This window comes from Anopheles marshallii, chromosome 3 (assembly GCF_943734725.1).
Source record: "Anopheles marshallii chromosome 3, idAnoMarsDA_429_01, whole genome shotgun sequence".
In the NCBI taxonomy this organism is placed as follows: domain Eukaryota; kingdom Metazoa; phylum Arthropoda; class Insecta; order Diptera; family Culicidae; genus Anopheles; species Anopheles marshallii.
The window spans coordinates 36,280,622-36,295,897 of NC_071327.1; the positions used below are offsets into that span (position 1 = coordinate 36,280,622).

The 15,276-nt window shown below is 39.9% G+C and overlaps 1 protein-coding gene across 2 annotated transcripts in view; it reads left to right on the forward strand.

The window, feature by feature from the left end:
- The window catches only part of LOC128713837 (ankyrin-3-like), a 48,053-nt gene that overhangs the window by 24,117 nt on the left and 8,660 nt on the right, over window positions 1-15,276 (forward strand). For both annotated transcript variants that reach the window (XM_053808707.1, XM_053808708.1), the window contains exons 2-10: window positions 4,411-4,518; window positions 4,594-4,890; window positions 4,958-5,113; window positions 5,560-6,413; window positions 6,490-7,517; window positions 8,432-8,548; window positions 12,476-12,725; window positions 14,200-14,295; window positions 15,029-15,253. In XM_053808707.1, coding sequence (XP_053664682.1) covers window positions 4,411-4,518; window positions 4,594-4,890; window positions 4,958-5,113; window positions 5,560-6,413; window positions 6,490-7,517; window positions 8,432-8,548; window positions 12,476-12,725; window positions 14,200-14,295; window positions 15,029-15,253 — 3,131 coding nt within the window. The remainder of the gene's footprint in view (window positions 1-4,410; window positions 4,519-4,593; window positions 4,891-4,957; window positions 5,114-5,559; window positions 6,414-6,489; window positions 7,518-8,431; window positions 8,549-12,475; window positions 12,726-14,199; window positions 14,296-15,028; window positions 15,254-15,276) is intronic.

A 15,276-nucleotide genomic window follows, 5' to 3' on the forward strand; every position in this document is an offset into this window, starting at 1 on the left:
ATGTTTGAGATTGCTTTCAATCGTAAGGAAACCTTTAGTGTGCGACTGATTGATCTCCAACCAGAAGTGGGGAACTAGTTTAACTGACCATGCTTGAACAAAGAAAATTCGACATATACGGATTCTTTGGGTTGGGCAGCTTGTGTTAACCTTTAGAATATGGGTTAGACCGTGTTTATGCAGGAGGGATGATTATCTAACAAGCTATCCGCTCTACGCTTGGTTGTTTTCTTGTCCCACAGACAAATAAATAGTTAAAGAAACCAAGCATAATTGAGGGTTGCCCAAAACTTCTATCGGATTGAATGAAATGGATATAAGAAATCAGTAGTTTCCTTCTGATCAACCACACTGCACACCACGAATTTGAATGTCCTACGAACACATTTGGAAAGGGAATACATAAATTCGTTTAAGGGATTTCTGTGACAAGCCTCGTTGCTGTTTATCCTTCGTGACGTTCGTCAACATGTTCTCTGTTTGGATGTCGCTAATGAAATTCGATGTGACCACGGGCATGGTGTGAAAAAAATCATGTGATGTGATGGGTGTGTTTTGCCTGTTCATATCATTTTTCATGGCAAATAGGACATATTCGCGTGTCAATTGATCATATATTAGTGTTTCCTGAAATGAGGGTTTCGTAGTAATGTCGTTGAGCGTCCTTTTTGAGAAATTTCATTCAAGTTCTATTTAAAAGAACGTGTAGGCCATTACTAACGGGCTACTTTACTGGCAAGGAATGTTTCAGAGGAGCCGTTAAGATTCGTTTTTCAAATCAATTGGATTTTTTTCTTGCAAACAGAAAATCATTTATCGACAATCATTAGACAACTTCAACTTCAAAGAGAGCCAACCTTAATTGGTATATCATCTTGCGGGCTTATGAAAACTAATGAAATAGCGGCGACGCTAGCAATCGAAGCTTTCCAAGAACGCCATGTAAAACTTTTCCGCAGCTTGATTTGCCGCATCGGCACAACAACACATGGTTCAGCGTGTCGCATTGCAGCGGAAAAGATGTATTTGAACGAAAAAAAGCTTCAAATCATATCCGGTTGTCAACAAGCTTCCGTGACGTTTGGTGTTAAACAGCTCATCTTGGTTTAACAAATTCCTTGACTATATCCATTTATTGCCGTTTAGACATATTATCAATTTAAATGTTGCTCTTAATTTGTGTAACAAATTAGTTTGTCAAATTTGCTCTTCAAGTCTTTGCTTCTTACTTGATGTTTTATGAAAATATTTTTTACCCTTTTTTAAAAAAATAGGAAACGAGCGAATCAACGTAAGATAGAGCTTTAATGACATTATATCAACACCTTGCGCAATGAAAATAAAACGGTGGTGATTTGGGTGTTTCCTCTTTCATGGTAAATTAGTTGTTTAGTATGTCGAATGATACGCTACTTGTCGTGTAGCGTATCAATTCACCGTGTACTGTGAGTAGTAACAAACATGACATCTTTTTCCGGATGTCAACAACTGAACTTATAATTTTTTTTCGTACAAATGGGAGGTGTAATAAATGAAAATACAATTTGATTCACCTGTTTTTGCCAAACTAAGCCGATGCCTCGTTATCAAGTTCCTCCCTTATTGCTCGTCACGGGCACAATTGACAGGTTAATTACTTTTTGTTCACGTTTGGACGAAAAAGCAACATGCTGACGGAACGGCAAATGTTCCCGTTTCTGCTATCGGAAATACTTAATCACCCTCCCGCCCGTTCTTTGCGCCATAGAACAATTGCATAACCATTCCTCCCTAGTGTATAGCGAGCGACATCCGCTACGGTTACTTTCTGACGATGATTGCTGATGTACAGTGTTCTAATTCTGTTCTATTCAACGGCCACAAACTAGCTACACGTTAAAGGTGATTGGAGGAGGGGTAGTACGTGAATTGGCGAAGAGAAACATGGATAATGCCGCTTATGGATGATATTCGCTCTTTTTTAGCTGTAGTTGATGGCAGTTAAATTTTAAAGTGTTTTCTGTTGGAGAAGATCTGGTTCAATAAGCTAAAATGTGTTGTAGAAACTCAAGTTCTACTAAACTTCACAACTGTTCAAGTGAGGCGAACTTTCCATATCCCTCTGAATTATAGCGATAAGTATCTCTTACCTTAGGTTCGGTGCGTTAACTTTTAGATCACTTCGACGTGACTCTACTAGACGTTCTCTTTACTCGCACACAATTCCAATTAATGTCTGGTCTAAACTGGGAGAACCTGATGGATTGTTTCCAGCATCAAGAGTCAGCTGCATAACTTGGATACGTGTGTTACGAAAACCACGTACCTGAGTGGTCATGAGTGGTCGAAAAAGAGACGTAACACGAACGTGGCTTTGTCAACACCTAGAGTTTGATGCGAACGCGACGGGATGAACTGTACCTCCACGGACGACACTTTCGCATGAAACAGGTCAACCATGGCTCTAATACTGTTGATAACTACTGGTTTTGTTTATGAAACCAATTATTTTCGTTCCAATTGCGAAACCGCATCACCGTTGAAGGAAATAGACGGCAGTGATGCTTTTTTTGTGATAAAGTAAATAGTTCAGATTTAATGAGACCGTTATTACGCATTTCATTCCTAACATTCTTGGGCGTCATTCGAGTGATTTTTAAACGGTTTCAGCGTTTAGCCAAACTCACAATGCTTTCTCATCGAATAAAAACACTGCTAACCATTCAGTAGATTGAAAATAGACTTTTGAAAACCACATTCACTTTATCGTAGGGTGCTGCTCTAAACGAAGAATTAATGAGGTCATAACTCCGTCTGCTTGCATCTGAAGAACGCTTGAGCGTTTTCTTTGTAATCTTGAATCATCTCCCGGATTTCCCACTATATTCGCTTGTCGATGAGAAGAAGTTTGATGCAACGAAATAAAACCGCTTGCAAGTGAAAGCACTCGTTAAACAACACGAATCAGCCAGCACGGGGTAGGATTTTGGTCCATCTTGAGATCATTCATTGCGTGTCTTAAGGAACGATTTTTAATGTGTTTTCTTTTCATTTCTGCATCTGATATAATTTTGAATGTTTTATTGTCACTGTTTGAAAAGCCGAGGCATTCCGGGGAGTATCATGAAATGGGTAGACTTTCCATAAATATGGCGGTGTACAATAGCGTTACTCTGGTTGTCCAATTATTTTCTGGAACACTGCATACGAGACACGAAAGTGTAATTAATGGCTGCGGTCTTACATGCTATGTACCGTATGCTTTGATGGTATGAAAAGATGTCTTCTTGATGTCAGGCTTGACTATGTTGAAGAGTTCCATTGCGAAAGTCATTCTTCATACGTATGATCGAACGTGGACAACTGATAGTCATGGGAAAAGGCATTACAAAAAATACTTTGCACTAAAATGGTAAAAGTTTTGATATTGCGACTTTAACTCGCTTGATACAGTTTTGTTTATATTACTCCATAATATGCATTTTCAACAGTATCTGAAAATCTGGTAACTTTCAACATTGCCACCAATGTCAGCTTCGGTTATGACAACGTTAGAAAATGTTATTTTCATAATGCAAAGCTCACCTTTTCACGGTAATGCCCGGAAAGTGTAAAATAATGGATTCCTCGAGTTAGTATAAACATATTTGAGATAACCGAAGCAAGCGTTGATATAAACCAGACACGCAAAACAAAACCAAATTGAGCCCATATTGATTCTGCTCCATGTATCGAGATTAAGTAACCTTTGCACCCAATCAATGGATTCCGGCATCCATTTGGTGTTGATATGATTCCGACGGCAATGCATAGAGTCAAACTGGCCCTGATATACTGAGCACACAAGTTTGCATCGTCTAATTTGTTGTTGTCTGCTGCTGTAGGTATTCCGTGATGATATATTTTTTATTTCCAGTATGACGGATTTTGCCGTATTATCAACACCGCTTATGTTTAGTGTATCACAAATGATAGATTATACATTATTATACAAATTTCGTGACGACATATTGTTGTGCAAAGTTTGTTCCGTTAAATGAAAATGAATAGATTGTCTTTTTTTGCAAAATAAGTCGATGGGTTACTATATTTAAATTTAAGGTGAGCGCGTACAGTACAGTACAGTACAGTACAGTTGAATTTGACACTCTGATCCCTTTAGGATGTAGTAGTTTTAGAATTTCATCCCATTATTTACTCTTCTCACGCGTTTGCTGACAATGCTATTATCACTTTTTACTGTGGGGAGAGGCTAGAGTATGACCAATAATAATTTTTCACAAGATTACTGATGTAATTGATAATTGTGTCAGAAGCAAAACACACGTTGTACAGTGCAATAAGTAGTAGAATTTATCGCTACCATATTTCATAGTCTAACTGTGACTGGTCACTAACATGAATTTATTTGTTTTTCTTTTATTCCTTAAGAGCGACACAAACACAGCGTTCCTGCGGGCAGCCAGGGCAGGAGATCTTCAAAAGCTGATAGAGTACCTCGAAACCGGTCAGGTGACCGACATCAACACGTGCAATACGGTAAGCCAGTAAAGTGGTGCAAAGCTCAACTGCAACAAATCTCATGTGCGCGTGTGTTTTGTTTTCTCATTCTAGAACGGACTCAACGCACTACATCTTGCGGCAAAAGATGGCCACTACGACATCGTAAATGAGCTGCTGAAACGAGGTGCCCTCGTCGATAATGCCACTAAGAAAGGTAACACAGCGCTGCACATCGCCTCGTTGGCGGGCCAAAAGGAGATCATTCAGCTGCTCCTGCAGTATAACGCATCGGTTAACGTGCAGTCTCAGAATGGATTCACGCCGCTCTACATGGCCGCACAAGAAAACCATGACGAGTGTGTAAATTATCTGCTTGCCAAGGGTGCTAATCCAGCGTTGGCTACTGAGGTAGGGCACTCGACTGTCGTACAATACGTGTACCTTTTTTAACATCATCCTTTATTTTAATTTTCAGGACGGTTTCACGCCTCTAGCTGTGGCGATGCAGCAAGGTCACGACAAAGTAGTAGCTGTACTGCTTGAAAGCGATACGCGCGGAAAGGTTCGATTACCTGCACTACATATAGCAGCCAAGAAGGATGACGTAAAAGCGGCAAAACTGTTGCTAGAAGTACGTATTGGATGGACAATACTATTAGACAAAAATAAACTAGGGGAGCAATAAGATCTAGGAGATGTAGCAGTTGTAGTTTGTAGAATTTATGCAGAACCCAGATTAGTAACGTGTTTTATAGCTTGTTTGGTTCCTTTGTTGAGTTTGGAAAATGATGTTTATCACAATGGCAAATAGTAAGCTTCTAACACCTAAGACCTTTGTATGACTTGAAATTTGTGAATTTTATAATTTGTGATATTACAACTAAGTTCATCAAAACGGCATAGTTATCATGAGAAGAAATGAAAAAGCGCAAAACACAGGTTCCACATCCATGTACAATAGACGTTACTAAATCAAATTATAGTTGTAGTTAAATGACAAGATCGAGAGTAAAAACAGTCGGGATCGAATATGTCATTGTCATAGCTTTTAAACATGTTTTACTTATTTTTTTCCAGAATGAACACAATCCGGATGTATCGTCAAAGAGTGGCTTCACTCCGCTTCACATTGCTGCTCACTATGGCAATGTAAACGTCGCTCAGTTGCTGATCGAGAAAGGTGCCGACGTAAACTTTACAGCAAAGCACAACATCACACCGCTGCACGTTGCATGCAAATGGGGAAAGCTGAACATGGTGAAACTCCTGATCGCAAATCATGGCCGTATTGACAGCATCACTCGTGATGGGCTCACCCCATTACACTGTGCCGCCCGCTCAGGTCACGACCAAGTAATAGAAGTATTGTTAGAACATGGTGCGGAGATCATTTCCAAAACCAAAAACGGACTTGCCCCGCTGCATATGGCGGCTCAGGGTGAACACGTTAGTGCAGCTCGCATTTTACTAATGAACAAATCGCCAGTTGATGACATTACGATCGACTATCTGACTGCGCTGCACGTTGCCGCCCACTGTGGACACGTAAAGGTGGCAAAGCTACTGCTTGATCGAAATGCAGATCCGAATGCACGGGCGTTGAACGGCTTTACACCGTTGCACATTGCCTGCAAGAAAAATCGAATTAAGGTAGTGGAGCTTCTGCTAAACCATGGTGCCACAATCGGAGCTACTACGGAGAGCGGTCTGACGCCATTGCACGTGGCTAGTTTTATGGGATGCATGAACATTGTCATATATCTTCTGCAGCACGATGCCAGTCCGGATATTCCGACTGTGCGGGGCGAAACTCCACTTCATTTAGCAGCACGTGCCAAACAGACAGATATAATACGTATTCTTCTACGAAACGGTGCATATGTAAACGCGCAGGCACGTGAAGATCAGACACCGCTACACGTCGCATCTCGGTAAGGTTCATTTTAGCATATTAGTTGTAAGACAATTTAGTAAAATGACGGTTTTGGTTTGTTCTCAATTTAATAGCATCGGTAATATGGAAATTGTGATGTTACTTTTGCAACACGGTGCAAAGATCGATGCCGTTACGAAGGATAACTACACTCCGTTGCACATAGCGGCGAAGGAGGGCCAAGATGAGGTGGCAGCACTGTTACTGGACAACGAAGCTAATGTCGAAGCGGTCACAAAGAAAGGTTTCACACCTTTGCATTTGGCCGCCAAGTACGGCAATCTAAAGTGTGCTGAATTACTGCTTGAACGGGGTGCCCAAGTGGATGTGCAGGGTAAGAATGGTGTGACACCACTACACGTTGCTAGTCACTACGATCACCAAAAAGTAGCGCTTCTGCTCCTTGAGAAGGGTGCCTCGCCGTACTCACCAGCAAAGAACGGTCATACACCGTTGCACATTGCGTCAAAGAAAAATCAACTAAATATTGCAACGACGCTGCTAGAATACAAGGCGGATGCTAACGCGGAAAGCAAAACCGGTTTCACACCCCTTCATCTATCGGCCCAGGAAGGTCATGGTGATATGGCCCGTACCCTTTTGAATAATGGTGCAGATCCTAACCATGCCGCAAAGAATGGTTTGACACCGTTGCATCTGTGCGCACAAGAAGATAATGTAGGCATCGCAGAAACGTTACTGGAACACAAGGCTCGCATTGATCCGGTGACAAAGACAGGGTTTACTCCGCTTCACGTAGCCGCTCATTTTGGCCAAGCTGGAATGGTGAAGTACTTGATCGAAAATGATGCAAACATCGAGATGAAGACCAACATTGGACACACGCCATTGCATCAGGCTGCACAACAGGGACACACACTGATCATCAATATTTTACTGAAGAACAAAGCTAACCCAGAAGCAGTAACTAACGGTGGCCAGACGGCGCTGTCGATCGCAGATAAGCTAGGCTATATTACCGTAGTGGAGACGCTGAAGGTAGTCACCGAAACTAGCGTTACACAGACGGTTGATGAAAAGTTTAAAATCGTTGGACCGGAAACTATCCACGAGACGTTCCTGTCGGACTCCGAAGATGAGGGTGAGTACATGAATGGTTTTGCAAACAGTTGCGATTTGGTTTTTATTTACTTTTAGCAACGCTTGTAAATTATGCCTGGTAATGTATACAAACACTTGTGGTGTAAACAGTCGTTTAACCCAGTTCTGTTGCTATTTAAACTCATGAAATGCTTATTGTGATGTATAAATATCGTCTCTGTCATCGGTATGTTATCATCATACAATATCTTTTCCTGAGCGTTGATTGTGTGGTGATTTTATATATTGGAAAAATATTGTAATCAGCGTTTTTCATGGAACAGAATTAGAAAAATTGGTTGGTCAGCTAATTTGACTTGTCTTTGATTTGAAACGTATCCAAAGAAGATACATTAATGCATACACGTTGCAGATATTTCAGTATCGGGAATGTTTGATAATTATATTTTATTTGGCTCTAAATGCTTATTACAAATTGTGTTGCAATACATGCAATTGCTTGTTGATATTCTAAAACTATACTATCTATCTTACCCTTATCTAATCTTAAACTACTACTGTATTTCTATCTCTTTTTCTTTTCCTTTCCCTCTTTCATCCATCGTAATGTTGTTCTACCTTGTCCTTTATAACAACAAATTTCCAATACACGGTTGTACGGTTTTAAATTACATTACTGTAATCACGGTTATGAACCGAAAATTTTATTAAACCTTAACTACTATCACAAACGTTTACTTCACCATGATTGGCCGATAAACGTACCACTAACTTGTCCCGGTTGTTTTGTTATGGGCTCGAATTCTAAAACGAAAACAAACGTATGGTAACAAACCCCTCACCTGCGGAAAAAATAAACAAATTTTGCCGCATAACTCCGCATCTCCCTGCAATACCTCTAACTGTGCGCTGTCCACACCTTTACTTCGTGGCATTCGCCGTTCGTCCCCGGAGGGCCCGAAGGAGGCACACCACCCCCACCTAGTGCTATGAAAGCCCTAATGCAAGCGCAGCAATTGTATGGCGGTAGTGGTGCTATCAAGTACTATCAATCGCAAATGCGTTACACACGTAAGTTTGCCGTAAACTAATCAGCCTCAAATACACGCACACACACATACACTAACATAACACGCCAACATATTTTCTTGCTCTCTCTCTCTCTCTCTCTCTCTCTTTCCTTCTCTCTCTCTCTCGCTCTTTGCTGACATTGCATACATAATCATACATAAGCATAGCTACAATAGAATACAGTGAAAGTCTTCCACAGTCGATCCCGTATTTGTGTTAGCATAGGCTCTTAGTTTTTCTATAGTATTTGGGTTTTACACCAATGTGCAAACATTCCTTCCATTCTTCCTTTAATGGAACATTACGCTCTAGAATTCCATTACCCTGTCGTGCGTAATGGAACCCCTGGGCGGGCCATGGGTGAGAGGGAATTGGTGTACTTTCGTTGTTTCGTACCCATTCATTCAATCACACAAAAACGCGTGGTTGAAAATGATGCGCCAGCTCATGCTTTCTCTGCTGACCCACACTGCTTTCCATTCATCATAAATCGCCGCGTGTTCTAAATCACTCACTCACTCACTAATCAACGCACCCGTGCTATGGCGCATTCACACAACCACCCACATTGTGCAAATCGTTTTACCACCATCTTAGTATACCGGCCACCCGGCGTACACAACACCCAAAACGACGAGGGGTTTGGAGTAAACTCACTAACGGTGGACCTCTCCACAAATGGCGTACAGCGTTTCGAGCACTGCCTTTGGGCAAAAGTGTGAGTGCAGCAGTGCCTTTGGAGATCGGTCCGAACTAGCGCTCTTAACGCACGCCGAAACATGCCGTAGTCAGTCGTTCTCGGCGGTAGTAGTTGCGTCGTATGTGTCCGTTTTGCGCTGAAACGTGTAGTATCCTCAGAGAATTCGACCCAAGAAACGCCGATCCGAGGTTACTAGCGAGAATCAAATTGTAGCGGATGTTTCCGGTGAAAACGACCTCCATTTCTAACGTTCAGGTTAGAGGAATATTCCGTTCTGAGTTCCTACAGTTGCACGATTTGCCGTTACATGTTTCGTGAAGCATTATTCTAGCATTGGGACTGTGCGTGTTTTGTGCTTATTCACGTGGTCGCGGTTAGACCGGCTGCGGCCCAGGCAATAAAGAAGCACATGCCACTAATTATCGTTCATTTACCGGTTTGATTGTTTCTCGTAAAGGTGGTGAGCGAATCGTGCTATTATGTGTGACATTGTGAGCAAGATCACCTCGTGAGTGGGAATACGTTCGGTCTGACTCTACAAAGGGGAGTTAAACAAAGCGGGGATGTCCAATCAATTCATTTTCCTCCAGATCCGCAATGCCTGTGGCCTACATAAAGCAGAATGTAGTGTTTGTTGTTTCAAGTTTCAATTTGAAGCATTTGATCAAACAGTTTTTGTGTATAAAACAGCCAGACTAGGGAATGGTAGCGCATGTGGCCATTTGACAATTGTGTAAGTTATTCGCCAGCATTGACTGTACGAGTGCTTATCGGATTTTTAAGTGTTTCCATAGTTTACTTTTTAGTTAAGTACACACACGCACAAAGAAGATGATCCATTCATTCATTAGAATGACAACAACAAAAAAACGTCAAAAGCAACAATTAAAATTTAATCATCAACAAATTTGAAGTATTTGTGTTACGGTTTACGTTGACGGTTTTTTATAATAAGTGAAAATAGCTTTCAGTTCTAATTCTAGTTCAAAATATTACGATTGAATGTTTCAAGTCATTGTAATTTCAACTGGATGATAAATTGTTCTATTCCGTTATAAATATTTTAAAGTCTAAGTTCAAGACACTATGTACCGACCAGTTAACGGCTAATTAATTAAATTACAAGCAATATTCGCAATACGCACCAGCTTTCTTTTGCTAAGTTCGCTATCTAGATTCTACTTATAATCTGGGACACAAGTAATTTATCACAGTCTGACTGAGACGGTTCCTTTCCGTTGCATTCTCAACTGACGGTTATTTGAATAATCATTTTTGTCACTTCGACAGGAGAACAAACTTTGCGTAAATGAGGAAATGCGTTAGACTAGCACTAGCGAATGCATGTTTCACAACCACCATCGTTTCGTGAATGCACTCGAGTTCATAATCTATGGAATACCGTTTGCCCATGCCTTCGTTGTTACTCTTTTTCCATGAATTTCGAACCGACGGACCCGGTTGGGATGGAATTTTTAGCTGTTGGCGTGGCCGCGTTTACCGTTCGAGTTCGTCCGCTATAAATAAACCGACTGTGCCACTGTGCACAGTGAAGAGTTTCGATGTAAATTCGGTCGTTAAGAAGAGAGAAACGCCGATACACCATTTCCAAAGGAACGTAAGGAATCGTCATCAACTGTCCCTACGCGCCAGAACCGGAAGAGACATTTGCTGTTCTCGTGTGCTAGTTCCATTCACGGTGAGGGTGCACGATAAACGAATGATTTGTGGGTGAAATAGCTTGTGCGCTCGTGAGTTTTTAGATGAAAAAATGAGTGGAATTATGGGGAAATGAGGGATGCAGAACCACGGTTTGTCTTTTGGCCAACAGAAACATTCAAACGAGATAATTTCGATAATTTTCTATTTTTCCTCGGTTTGGGGCCAAAAGTTGGGCATCTCTTTTTCGATACCTTTTGGAAGTAGTGTACCAGCAATGCATCGATGCGAGACTCAGCACATATTCCTTGACTACGTACGTACGTAGTCGTGCCCTTCAGCGTCGTTGTTTTTGGGGGATAAAAATAAACTTTCTCTTTGAACTCGACATCTTGTACGAGATGATGACGTGAGACGGGAAGTTGATCGTTACGGATTCGTACAATTTCCGTACATACGGGTCAGCTAATGGTCTGAGATTTTATACCTTTCAAACAAAATATTGCTTTAGGTATACACAATTTTAAATTTTTTTCCGGATTCAGAATGATGAACAAAAGAAACTTTTAAAATAGTTCATATATTATTTGATTTGGTTGTTGTTTCACTTTAATATTAAATTATTCAATTATCCATTTCAATTAAAATGTTATTTTCCTATTGAATATCTTTGCGAGTTTTTTATAAACTTGATAAATTCAATCGTATTTTATTTTAATAAACACCTCATGTATTAAGAAACACATCAACGATAAATTAGAGAAGAACGATTTAGTCATACTCTCTGGCTCATGTGTCATTTTTGTCGGTCAGCGTGTGCTCTATATTGAGTACATTACCCGCGTCTCTCCGAAAGTGTATGTGTTTGTAGCAGATGGTAACACGAGTACGGTGCGAACATCTGAAAGATTGTTTGTGTAGGAGTTTTCACGACGATCACGCATTCAGAACACGATCGCAGTACCATATTGTTCTTTGCTGAAAATACTAGTGAGGCACTGCCGCTACTGCCGCACAGGGTTCGACGACGTTGTGAATTTGGTTTCCCGATCGACGCATGTTTCGTGATTTGTTGGTAGCAAACTGCTAGATCATTGCAGGATCGAAAAGTAGATGATAAATGATGATGGTTAGAAACTGCAGCTCCAAAGTTCCATTGCAGTTATACGATTCAACCAATGTCACCATAAACTCATTCCACAATCACGCTTATCGATAATTGCGGCCTGTCATGCTTCACTCACTAAGTAAACGTAATCGTGTCGATCGAATGTGAATTCCTCGGTAGAGATAAGCGTACCTTAGATGCACCTTGCCGTGGAGCGCAAACATTGTGCTAGATGTGACAACTCTACTCACATATTAACTTCAAGTGCTTTCGTGTGACAGTGCATCTTGTGATCATCGATCTCCATCTCGAGTACTTTAGCAGTGTGCGTTCATTAGTTATAGAACGGATTTTGTTCATGCAACATCTCAAACGTCATCATCGTTTATGTGGTCAACCGTAGCTAATGTGTAATGTTTTTTTTTCCTTTTTCATACCCTTATACGTCCTCAAACGCCAGGTGAAGATCCAATCATGTCCGACCAGCAGCAGTATAACTACATGACAAGCGACGAAAACAAACAGTTTGACGACACTAATCTCACCAACATGAGCATCGATCCATTGAAAGATGACAAATATCTGGAAAAAATCATTTCCCGTGCGGAGAACTACACCGTCTCGGCTGTAGATCGGTCCCATACACCTAATCCGTTGGACATCACCGTAACTGATAATGTCAACATCACCCGAAAGCCGATCCACGTTGGGTAAGTTGGGACTGTGTTATTTCATTCAATTCTGAAGAAACAATCATTTCTTCACCAAATGGGATGGTGGTTGAAAAAAAGAGGAAAAAAATTAAGTTTAGATGGAGCACAGTTAACAGGCGTGGTCGGTGGAGAAAATGTCGCTTCAAACCATTTCATGTCAGAAACAAAAACTTTGCCATAATTGTTACGATCACATTTTGAAAGTCAGAAGACTGCTACCATTTAACCACAATAAACCTCAGTCATTGCTGCCTGGCTGCCTGGATCGCTTCATTGCTGCTTGGCTGCCTGAGTTAAACTATTGACGATGCTTAGCGAGATTAGTGACTTTTGTTGATTTATAATTGATTGTGGGGGTTTGTCTTTTTATGTTGCTTGTGCACATTCAGTTACCTATTTTGGGTGTTGAGAATGTTTAATATTATTCATTATTTTTGAAAATTATTTTTATTAAATCCAGCTATAACATATACTTAGATATGGATGCACTAATTTACTTTTAACGTCCCTAAGTCGTCTATAGCATTTCGTTTACTCGAGTATCTCTTAATATTTATAGCTAAAATTTTGTGGTTTAAAATGGTGCTCAGTTTGATGTCTTGCGTGCGTCGTTTTGATGTCTTGTTTTATGGAAAAAACAAAGCATTTTGTTAAAATGTACTTAAATAAAAGTAACGACAAAATGTACCAAAAAACATGAAACACGTGCACTACTGGGCGTCTCCATTATATTATTTTTCTAGAATTGAAAATACATTAACATTAACAGATTTCACTAGATTATTTTGGTTTGGAGTGCAAAACGAAAATTATGCTCAAAAAAGCGGAAATTAGTTTTATACTAACTTTCTTTCAAGCCCCATACAATGATAGAACGATAAATGGAGCACAACTAGAATATTTTAAATTCATCCACACTACATCTGATTGCAAAGTAGCGACTTCTGTATACCACTAACTCATAGTTGGCTACATTTTGTAAAGCACAATTGTGTTAATTATTTTAATACATTTACTACTTTATCCTTCAAACGCTTCGTGGGATAGTGTAAACATATCATTAATTTTAGAAAACATTTTCTCTTTTCTTTTTTTCCTGAATTCCCGTTTTACTGCATCCCGTTTCATATATTTGTTTGTTTTTATTGGTTTTGACATCAAACCACATACGTATCTGTTTTTTTTTTCATTAAAATGTTCCAATACCCAACTATGCCTTCAAACTATCCTTCCTGGTTCCCGTTCCCCGGTATGCTGCATTCTCGACTAAATGTTTTCTTTCAATGTGTAATGTCGTGTGTACTCCTTTTACATTTACACTCATGATATGTGCGTCATTATCCGTGGAAAACATATATGATACGTATAACCGGTTTGTTGAAACATATATCCCGCATCCTGACATTTCCTTCATCTGCATCCATGTGCAACGATGGGGCTTAAAACCGAACTTCCAAAACTTGTTCCGTAGGTCGCTAAGCAACGATGCACTGTCGTTGACAATCGATCGATTGGCCAACATTTATTGTGGTGATCAGAAAAAGTTTGTCCCGATGTGTAGGGAAAGGTATACCAAATTTGTTTTGCTTATTTTTTATTTCGTTTGGTTTTTATTGATTGACTACAACTAACGCAAAATAATTCGTCTGGTATGAGTTTTCTACGTGTGAATTCGGTGTGTTCAATTAACGTTTATGCATTCGTTTTAAGTTTTAGAAATTTAGAAAAAAATTATACAATAATATTTTATTGCATGTAATAAGTTAACATTAATAAGTGGTGAATTGCCTGTATTGCTTGTTAACCATTACCAATTAAATAATTCCAAATTCGATCAATATCTACTAATGGCTGATTTAGTTGATCGGATGATCGATTAAGTGATCAATTCAGTTATCAACAGTATTACTATATAATTTTTATTCGTAAAATTTACTGAACGATATGAATATGCAAACATTTGTAGTTAACACAAACATATATCGTTTAAAAAGGTTGTTATTTTTTCTTTTATCGATCTAGACTATCAAGTCATTAGAATAGAACATACATATTACATTATCAAGGGTTATTGCTTTCTTGGTAACGGTCAGGTCGTAATTATAGGCACCTGCCTTTTTACCACGTTTTTGTAGTGCTCATATACATCAATGTTCATTGTAGAAGATTAGAATGTAACATTCTCCTATTAAAAACGTGCCTCAAATTCATCGAAATCTCGATTCTTAAAAATAAATTGCCAATGTACTAATGCATTATCATTTCCATATTTTACAAACTGTGGAATGTAAACTTTGTAGATTTCTGGTGTCATTTCTGGTTGATGCACGTGGTGGTGCCATGCGTGGTTGCCGCCACAGCGGTGTTCGTGTGATCGTACCACCTCGTTCTGCCGCACAGCCAACAAGAATTACTTGTCGATACGTAAAACCACAGCGCATCACCAACGGGCCGCCCTTGATGGAAGGAGAGGCTTTGATCAGCCGGATTCTTGAACTGGCCCCGGTGGGCGCCAAATTCCTCGGGTAAGTTATAAAGATTTAATATT